The sequence below is a fragment of the Channa argus genome, chromosome 15, assembly GCF_033026475.1.
Source record: "Channa argus isolate prfri chromosome 15, Channa argus male v1.0, whole genome shotgun sequence".
Lineage (NCBI taxonomy): Eukaryota > Metazoa > Chordata > Actinopteri > Anabantiformes > Channidae > Channa > Channa argus.
The window spans coordinates 22,985,331-22,996,092 of NC_090211.1; the positions used below are offsets into that span (position 1 = coordinate 22,985,331).

Consider the following 10,762-nt stretch of genomic DNA (forward strand, 5'->3'; position numbering starts at 1 on the left):
TCTTTTATTCATTGTTTGTCATGTGTGTGTTGTCTTGTCTGAATGATGTGATGAGTGATTATTTGTAGCTAGTCTTAAATAAAATCATTAAACATTTCTCAACTCAAACTGGTTTCTTTGTGTCATTAGCTCAGCTGTTCTCTAAATAAAACATAAATTATTCTTATTATTCATAAGACACAGTTCTTCAACAGGTGCATTCAGTAGATACACACATAAACACGGACTGTACAGGAGAGACAGTGTTGAACAGCAGGTAAAAGAAACTAAATTTCAATGAACATCAGAATTAAAACTGAAACTGATGCTGAAGAAATTAAGTGTTCGTTTGGAAATCTGTGAGAAATGATTACCAAACTGATCCATGTTCACAGGCGTTAGTCTGGACCTGCATCTGTCAAAGGAGCTCATGTCTAAAGCTTGAAATTCACAGGTCAGTGTTAATTAAAGCAATTAGTTTCTGTTTGTAATAAATCAAAGAGAAACAGATGAACATGTCAGTCTCACTGTGTTTTAATGCAGCCTCACTTCGCCTGTCAGACGCTGAACCAGGATAAAACCCATCACATTTCTTTATTACTGAGATGCAGGGAAAATCAGTGTCTTAAACTCACGGCAGGTTCATGACAGGAGAGACGGTGAAAGACACTGTCACACTCTGACACTGAAGACCTAAACTCCAAAGCAAAATAAAAAGAAGAAGTTTCCCGACTGAATTTACAGTTTCATCACTTTTTACTCAGTTTTCTACAGTTTCGTACACAAAGTCGTGAAGACAATTAACTAAACAGACGTTTAAAAAACCCCATCAAGGTTTCGCCGAACACATCGTCTGAAAGAGTCATTCCAGTGTCATCGGCAGCACAGGAGTACTGCTGCTTCAGATGGTTCTCATCAAGGTTCATTTCTCCAGACATTTTGCTCAGACACGTATCGAGATGGACGGTGGCTTTAAACCTGGAGGACAGGAGCACCAGAGACAGGGCCAAGGTGACGACGTAGACCGGGACAGTTTCTGACGAACTAAAAATCCCTTGTCCTGGGAGGAAAAATGGGATTACGATGCGGTTTCTCCCTGGTGGACCATGTTTTTTGGTCAGAGACTCATATCTTTCCCAAACAGCGACCTCTGGATGAAGAGGACTGACGGTGAGGGTTGGGATCTTCTGACCTCCAGCTTTCTTCAGTGAGTTCCACTGGTTTGGCAGGTTGGCGGGTCGACGCTTTTCATCTGGTATTTTACTGTTGTTTTTACTTAGGTAAAAAATTCTGTGCTCTGGTTTTATTTTTCCTGTAGCGACACCATATGTGACAATAGCATCTGTGACACAGTTCCAGGGAGAATACAGGACCACGTCTCTGATGTTGGACAGAGGCATCAGACAGTTGGCTGGGATCATGGGGAGTCTGATGCTTCCATGAGCCACGAAGATGATGTCGACATCATCACTGTGATTCTTCTTTTCTTCCTCATCGATGTGTTTCTTCAGGAACGTGAACATGTTGACAAGTTGGAAGAAGGACTCAGAGTTTTCTCTCAGCCACTGTCGAGTAGTTTGATCTGGACATTTGGTCACCGCCGCCTCCAGTAAAGGTTGACTTAAGGCCATCATTAATCTCTTCTCTGTGTGTTCCATCAGTAAAGTAAAGAAGAACATCTGGTGAAGAGTTCTGCAGGAAGAATTGAAGACAAGAAGCATCTTCAGTAATTTTAAGAAGGTGAAAGTAGTGTACATCAGGGGTGGGGCCATAGAGGCCAGAAAGGCTGCCCAAGACCTGATGGGCCACCCTCTGCCAGAGTGACCAGGTGGTAGGTACCTGCTGTGGAACTGTCAGCACAATAAGAACTGATCAACTGAAATAAATAACTATTAATTTAAATACATTATTTGATTATTATTTACATTTAATGTTGTTTGACAGCATTAAAACGCGACCAAGCAGATTATCCCTGCAAAAGAATGGATTGTTAATTCTCCCCAACTGTTTATTATTATGTGTTTATGACTATTTGGAGTTAACACAGTGGATATGTTACATATTTCTGACACTGAACAATACACCATTTGTCTATGATCACACAGTTTATTATTTTTAAAATGTTTTTTTTTAATTGAGCTTAAAACCTTTCACATCCTTTTTCAAATGTGCCTCTCTATTTCAAGTTCGTGCCCCCGACTGGCCATCCCTCCCCTGGTGCACAAAAGTGTATTTAATGATCACTGTACTTTCTATACAGCTGCTGATCTCAACCACATTTCAGATATTTAAAAACTTCAAAACCTTTGAGGATATATTGATATATTACTGAGACTCACACAAATCCTTCCATTTCTTCTTTCAGCTTTTTTAAAGCCGTCCTCGCCTCAGCCGTCTCCTTCTGAGTCTGACTGCCTTCTGTTTTAGAGTTGTTCATATTTTCACATTCGATGACCAACTCGGCAAATAAAAGAACAAGTCCAGCACTTCTTCCTATTCCAGCCTAAAAATATAACACAAAAAATTTAACCCAAATTCTAGAAAGAGTAAATTTGCTGCTCCACATCAGTCCAGCTGTTGGCAGAGTATAAACTCTTAGCTTAGTCGAGGCTTCTTATAACTGAACATTATTATTTATGTTTAAACATTATAAGTTGTAACAGAAGTAACAGATCATCCCTTAATTTTAAAATGCATGAGCAGAGGGTTTTCACTGTTACCTGCTTTAGCTCCTCACAGGTTGGTTTAAGAAAATTCTTCTGTCTGACACACACTTCAGTTTTAATGGTGACGGAGACGTGAGGTGGAGACTGTGAAATAAAGTGAAAGAGAAACTACTGTGGTCCCAAACATGCAGCGGGAATTTCCAGCAGTCAACCAAAGTGCAACAAACAACAGAGGTTCCACTAAAACAGACTTTATCAGCGACATCAGTGCCAACAACTTGAAATCACAGACTCATTAAGCTTATTAACTTCGTGTGTGGTCACGTTCTCTTCAGCACATTTGTCTCCATTTCTTATCGATCACATGACATTCACATGGTCTCCAGAGAAGCTGTGATACAGTTTGTGTCACTGATAAAAACACACACCTTGAAGAACAGGTTTATGATATTTGTTTTGTAGCTGTGAAATCCCACTGACCTCCTGGACAGGTGTGAAGCACCTGAGAGTTCCTGTAAACCACGTGCATTACTGTCACTGAGTAGTGACAGTAGTAGCATTCTAACTCTCTTCAAAGTGAGTTTCTCTGCTCTCTTTGCTGTTCAGTGAGTGACTTCACAGGAGGCATCTCCATAATTATTGTTTCTACCTCGGGTTGTTTTCCCAAACAATTCTATTCTGTTCCTTTGTCAAGTGATATTAATATTTTGTCTCAGTTGTACTAAAATGTTGAAAGTATTTGTTAGTTACTGTGGCTTCAGACTGGATTCAATTCCCTTTACTTTTTGCAAATTGGAAATAATTGTTTCTGCACGTTTTCCCATCAAGCTACAATTTTATACAATTTTATAATCTTTGTGGGAGCCCTTTTTGTCAGTAATGTGAATCACCTTGATTCAGTCTCTTCAAGCTTCTCTCACCTGGATTTGGACAGTTTTCCTCAGTCTTCCCCACTGACCCTCCAGGCTCCATCACATTAGACACATGAGATGTCTGTGAACTGCCATATTCAGGTCTTTGATCATATTCCTTGTATTTGATCTTTACTTGGAATTACAGGTATGGAACACTCTTTATTTGCACGTCTTAATTAAAAGGAAAACATTATTATTTTCACAGATGAAAATAAAATAAATACCTGAATACACACAGAAGCAGCCGTGTCATGTGTTTGACTGTGAAACCCGAGCACTTGCAGTAAGATGTATTATACAACATACGGTGTGTTCTGTTAATGTATGTTTCAGATCCTCTTAAACACACATACACCAATCAGGCAAAACATTATGACCACCTGTGCAATATATAAGCCAATACACTAGCTCTGTCTACTGTTACAAGGATAGTTCTGCATACATCCTTCACTTTAAATGTCAATGATAATCTCAGCCTGGATGTTTCTCTCTTTGTGGGTTTCCTTTATGGTTTGTGATCTGCCTTTTGTCACGTTCTTTGAAGAACTCCTGCATGAATGCAAATGAAGTGAAACCAACCTATATCTATAAAATACTGGTTCAGAACCACATCCTGAATATATTATAAATATATATAAAGTCACAAAATTGATTTGCCAACTTCAGATTAATGTCTTACCACAGGGCAGCATGTGAATATCTTCCATGTTAACATGGACAAGCAATGATGTTGCTTGTTGTGGTTCTTTAATATAAATTATGAATGTGATTTATTTGCCAGCTCATAACAAAAATCCTGGCAGACCTTTTTATAAAGTCTTGAAGTAGTTTTAATTCCTGTAAACTTCGTGTTTTACTGTGTTAAACCCTGCTGACTTTACAGTAACTGCAGCCTGAATTTTTCAGCCATGAATTTGTGTGTAGAGTAGCCGTTCAGGATCAGACTGCTTATGTGAGCTGTATTCTTTCCTGCTCTAACCGCTCAGCGAATATTTTAGGAGTTAACTCCATCTCAGGTGTTTATTTTAAAAAATGGGTTTCATTTTATTCATTAGCTCTGACTAAATGACACTTTATTTCTGTGAATCTAAATCAATAAATAATATGTCTTCATGCCACTGTGTTATTGTTGGACAGAGAACAACTATTGCTGCAGAGGGGAATTGTTATTGTAGTATTTCATGCAGGGCGGCATGGTGGAGGAGTGGTTAGCTCTGCTGCCTTGGCTCTTGTCATCATTCACCTGTTGTCTGAATCATCATAAAATAGCCTAAAATGTTCCTTAAAAAAAAATCTAAGAAATCAAAGCTAAATCCACGTGTACTGCTGTGCTTAGTTTATTCAGTTTTTCCATAAGTCTCCACTCAGTTTAATGACAGGACTCAGAGGAAGTTGCTCGGTGATTGTATTTTGTTTGGTGCTTCCTGTTGCTTCTGTTTGCCTTTCTTTCTCCTCTCGCCCCGGTTGAGGCAGATGGCCGCCCACCCTGAGGTTGTTTCTGTTAAAGGGAGTTTTTCCTTTTTACTAGTGCTGGATTTTTACTAGAAGGATTTGTTGGGTTTCCCTGCAATTCTCTAAAGCCAGTGGGTCAGTTTTGTTCACACAGAAGTACTGCAATTACTATTGGATGGATTGTGATCAAATTTAGAAAGACTTTAGTGATTTTATTTTATATTATGAAAAACTGCCTTTAGATGACCATGTTATGAACTGGTGCTAAAAACATAATAATGAATTGAATAAAATTGTCCTAAGTCATCGTCAGAACATCTTTCAGAATTTGTCCAATATTAGCAAACATTAAAGCCTCACTGAGCTGCTGGCTGTAAACTCCAGTTCCTTACCTTATTTAAAATGTGATTCAATTCAATTCAACTTTATTTATATAGCGCCAATTTACAACAAAGTCATCTCAAGGCACTTTACAGAATAAAGTCCAGACTACACAAGTATGTAGAAGCAACCCAACAAATCCCCCTTGAGCAAGCCCTAGGCAACAGTGGAGAGGAAAATCTCCCTTTAATGGGAGAAACCTCCAGCAGAACCAGGCTCAGGGTGGGCGGCCATCTGCCTTGACTGGTTGGGGTGAGTGGAAAGGGGAGAGAGAAAAGAAAAGAGCAACGAAAAGCAAAAACAAAACAACAAGAAAAGCAACAACAAAACAACAAAAAAGCAACAACAAAGCATTGTACAGGTTGTAGGACACAGAATTAATGGCATACAGTGGTGACAAGTAAATGTATAGAGAAAAGCTAGTTCAGGTTGAGTGAGCAGTTTTAACTATAAGCTTTATCAAAAAGGAAAGTTTTAAGCCTAGTCTTAAAAGTAGAGAGGGTGTCTGCTCCCCGAATTTGGATTGGAAGCTGGTTCCACAGGAGAGGAGCTTGATAGCTAAAGGCTCTGCCTCCCATTCTACTTTTGCAAACTCTGGGAACCACAAGTAGGCCTGTATTCTGGGATCGAAGTGCTCTAATCGGGCGATACAGAACTATGAGATCTTTTAAATATGATGGAGCTTGACCATTAAGAGCTTTATATGTAAGGAGGAGGGTTTTGAACTCTATTCTAGATTTTAGGAGAAGCCAATGAAGAGAAGCTAGTGAAGGTGAAATATGATCTCTCTTTCCTAATCCAGTCAGCACTCTTGCTGCAGCATTTTGGATTAATTGAAGGCTTTTTAGAGAGTTATTAGGACACCCCAGAAGTAGGGAATTACAGTAGTCCAACCTAGAAGTAACAAATGCATGGACCAGTTTTTCGGCATCACTTTGAGACAGGATGCTCCTAATTTTAGCAATGTTCTGTAGGTGGAAGAAGGCTGTTCTAGAGATTTGTCTTATATGTGACGTAAACGCCAAATCCTGGTCAAAAATAACTTCAAGGTTCCTCACCGCAGTACTGGAGACCAAAGTTATGTCATCTAAAGTCACTATATTGTTAGACAGCATATTTCTCATGTTTTTAGGCCCAAAGAGGATGATTTCAGTTTTGTCTGAATTTAGAAGTAGGAAATTGTAGGACATCCAGGTCTTTATGTCTTTTAGACATGCTTCAAGTTTGACTAATTGGTTAGTATCTTCTGGTTTCACAGATAAATAGAGCTGGGTATCATCTGCATAGCAGTGGAAGTTTATGGAATGTTTCCTAATAATTTTGCCTAAAGGTGACATATACAGATTAAAAAGTATTGGTCCTAACACAGAGCCCTGTGGAACTCCATAGCTAACTTTGGTGCATAAAGAAGAGTCATCATTAACATGAACAAGTTGGAATCTGTCTGACAGATAAGATTTAAACCAATGTAATGTGGTTCCTTTAATCCCAAATCCATGTTCTAGTCTCTGTAATAAAATGTTGTGGTCAATGGTGTCAAATGCGGCACTAAGGTCTAGTAAGACGAGTACGGACACAAGTCCATTATCTGAAGCCAGGAGAAGATCATTGGAGACTTTTACCAGTGCTGTTTCTGTACTGTGATGAGCTCTAAATCCTGACTGAAAGTCTTCATACAAATTATTCCTGTAAAGGTGATCACATAATTATTTTGCAACTACTTTTTCAAGGATTTTAGAAATAAACGGGAGATTTGATATTGGTCTATAGTTGGCTAAATCACCTGGATCAAGACAAGGTTTTTTAAGTAATGGTTTGATTACAGCAACTTTATAGGCCTTTGGTACATAGCCAGTTTCTAAAGATAAGTTAATCAAATCTAATATGAACGTGTCTATTAAAGGTAGAACATCTTTAAGCAATTTGGTTGGAACAGGGTCTAAAAGACATGTTGTTAGTTTTGAGGAGGCGATAGTTGAACTTAGCTCAGTGAGATCTATGGGTGAAAAACAGTCTAAGATGGACTGGGGCCTTATTGAGGATTCTAGAGCTGTTGTACATGAAGATCTAGCCGTAATATTTGTAGGGAGGATCTGGTGAATCTTTTCCCTAATGGCTACAATTTTACTAGTAAAGAAAGTCATAAAGTCATTGCTGCTCAAAGTTAAGGAAATAGTAGGCTCAACAGAACTATGGCTCTTAGTCAGCCTGGCTACAGTGCTGAACAGATCTTGTTCTTGTTTTCCTCTATTAGTGCGGAATAATATGCTGTTCTGGCATCACGGAGAGCTTTTTTGTACATAAACTGTTTTTCCAGGCTAACCGGGATTCTTCTAAATTAGTGGGACGCCACTTCCTCTCTTACTTTCGTGACGCCTGCTTTAAGCTGTGCATTTGTGAATTGTAGCATGGAGGTCGGCTCCTCTGATTCACTGCCTTCTTTTTCAGAGGGGCAACTGTATCTAGTATCATACGCAGTGAGGCTGCAGAATCGTCAACTAAGTAATCAATTTGTACAGGAGTAAGATGGCTACTCACCATAGTATTGACACATGGTGGTGAAAAAGATGAAGAGATAATTTCTTTAAATGTATTCACAGCATTTTCAGATAAACATCTGCTGTAGTGGAATTTTTTCCTAACTGCTGTATAGTCCGTTATTGTAAATTCAAATGTTATTAGAAAATGGTCAGACAGAAGAGAATTATGAGGAAATACTATTAAATTATCAGTTTCAATGCCATATGTAAGTACAAGGTCCAAGGTGTGACTAAAACAATGAGTGGGTTTATTTACATTTTGGAAAAAAACAATTGAATCTAATAATGAATTAAACGCAGTGCTCAGGCAGTTACTTTCAGCATCTACATGAATGTTAAAGTCACCCACTATAATGACTTTATCTGTACTAAGCACTAAATCAGATAGAAAATCTGAAAATTCTATCAAAAACTCTGAGTAAGGGACTGGAGGACGGTTCAGGATAACAAATAATAGTGGTTTTTGAGTTTTCCAGTTTGCGTGTGAAAGGCTAAGAATAAGGCTCTCAAATGAGTTATAACTATGTTTAGGTCTAGGAATTATTGATAAGCTAGAATGGAAGATTGCTGCTACTCCTCCACCTCGGCCTGTGCTTCTAGGAACATGATCATTAATATGACTCATTTAAACTGACATATTCTTCCTGCTGCAACCAGGTTTCAGTGAGACAAAATAAATCAATTTGATGATCATTTATCAAGTCATTTACTAACAGAGATTTAGAAGAGAGAGATCTGATGTTTAATAATCCACATTTGAAAGTTTTGGGTTTTGGTTCAGTATGAGTATTAGTCTTAACTTGTATTAGATTTTTATGATTAACTCCCCTTGTGTTCATTTTTGGTTTAAAAAGTTTAGGTGGTCGTGGAGCAGACATAGTCTCTATGGGGCAAAGAGCAGAGTGGTTAAGATCATAAAATTCAACAAATAATAATATTCCCTGGGTGAAAAATTAGAATCCATAAGAGCTGCATTTTGTCTGTTGGTAACGTCAGATTCTATAAATATCTCGGACTGTTTATACCTGTGGATGTTGTCGGGTGTTGGAGCGGAAGATGCAGGACAGGTGAGCACATCAGAGCCACAGGTGTTTTCAATGGTCAGTCAGTCTCCGGAGACTGAGATGCTGTGGACAATGTTCTCAGTCAACATCCGTGATCCCAGAAAGTTCGGGTGCAGTCCATCTTGCTTGAAGTACTGAGGACGATCCCAGAAAAGATTGAAATTGTCTACGTAAAAGAGTCCGTGTGCGGAGACTTGTGGTTGAAGCCATGTGTGCAGGCTGAGGAGTCTGGAGAACCAGCCAACACCGCGACCCAGCGTGGGAATTGGGCCGGAAATGAAGAACCGTCTGTCGTGGAAACTCTCCAGTGAGTTGAAAAATGACACGAAGTCACGTTTCAGCAACTCAGACTGTTGGCGATCAGGTTTGGAATTTTCTCCGCTATGTCAGTCAGGGCCAGACCACGGCAGCGTGTCATCAGTGTCCTGGGTTACTGAACAAACAGCTGGGTGGATAGAAACTGTTTGTTCCATGTAGCTCGAGGTATTAAGGGCTGCGAGGTGCTTTGCTTGTGTGGTGGCAACGTTGGAAAACCCCAAGATAAGTTCATTTTTTTTTTTGCTTAGTTCGTTTTCCAAGAGTTTGATGGTTTCTTGCAACTGCGTGAAAACGTGTACACAGTTTGAACAGACCGCCATTTCGAAACTACGGAAGTGACGCAACGAACAGCAAGTGATGCTTTCTTGCTTAGTGTTCTATAGCTTAAACACAAACCCAGAGAAAAGTCTAAACCAAATTAATAAATGTAAAAACCATATTTATGATTCACTAAACATGTCTGCTGAAACTGTCCTTCCTGTGTTGTCAGTGGCATAGGCGTACTGCCGCTGCAGACAGCTCCTATGATGCCTCAGTTCTGCAGACTGATCCCTCAGACAGGCAATGAGATGGACGGTGGCTTTAAACCTGGACTTGAGGAGCACCAGAGACAGAGCCAAGGTGACCACAGAAAACGGGACACTTTGACTTGTGTTTCCTGGAACAATGAACGGGATGAAGATATGGTTTCTTTCTTTGAGAGACTCATATCTTTTCCACACACCATCCTCTGTTGGTTCAATAGGGCTGAGGGTGATGGTCGGGATCTTCTGTCCTCCAGCTTTCTTCATTGAGTTCCAGTAGTCAGGCAGGTTGGCGGGTCGATGCTTTTCATTTCATCAGGAATTGGACAGGTGTCTTTCTGCCTGCAGTAAAACCTCCCACGGGACACTTTCACTTGTCCCTCCCCGGAGGATGAATGGGATGATGATACGGTTTCTCCCTGGTGGACCATGTGTTTTTGTAAGGCACTGAAATCTTTTCCAGTATCTGTCCTCTGGTGGTTTGACAGGTCTAAGTACATTGGGAATCATCTTGTCTCCAGCTTCCCTCAGGAGGTTCCAATGGTTTGGCAGTTTCCTGGGCTGATGTTTCTTATCAGATATTTGACATCCTTTCTTTAGCTTACAGTAAAAAACTCTGTGCTGAGGCTTCATGTGTCCTGTAGCAACACCATACGCTGCATCAGAGTAAATAATGCAGTTCCAAGGAGAATACAGGACCACGTTTGTGATGTTGGACAGAGGCATCAGACAGCAGGCTGGAATCATAGAGTCTCTGATGGATCCATGATGGATCCACTAAAAACTTTATGAATGTTTCTCTATTTGTCATCATTTGGAAGAACGATTTTTTAAAAAAGGTCATTTTAGGCTTAAATTCAGGAGGTATTCAGCCATTGTTTCTTTATCTCAGAAAATCTCAAAAAGTTTAACAGGCCTGAGAAA

The 10,762-nt window shown here is 39.6% G+C and overlaps 1 protein-coding gene across 1 annotated transcript; it reads right to left on the reverse strand.

The window, feature by feature from the left end:
• On the reverse strand, nucleotides 1-2,985 carry LOC137099792 (uncharacterized). The gene is made up of 3 exons (XM_067477060.1): nucleotides 2,700-2,985; nucleotides 2,319-2,482; nucleotides 1-1,671 (listed from the first exon to the last, which is right to left on the reverse strand). Exons 2-3 carry the CDS (start codon nucleotides 2,414-2,416, stop codon nucleotides 780-782), a joined length of 990 nt encoding a protein of 329 aa, XP_067333161.1. The 5' UTR covers nucleotides 2,417-2,482; nucleotides 2,700-2,985; the 3' UTR covers nucleotides 1-779.
• Between the last annotated feature and the right edge of the window lie 7,777 nt (nucleotides 2,986-10,762).

Excerpts from the sequence above, each read along its gene's own strand:
- LOC137099792 (XM_067477060.1), bottom strand. The coding sequence starts at position 2,416 with ATGAACAACTCTAAAACAGAAGGCAGTCAGACTCAGAAGGAGACGGCT. Across the intron at positions 1,672-2,318 it reads GAAGAAATGGAAGGATTTGT|AACTCTTCACCAGATGTTCT; the intron begins GTGAGTCTCAGT and ends TTCTTCCTGCAG.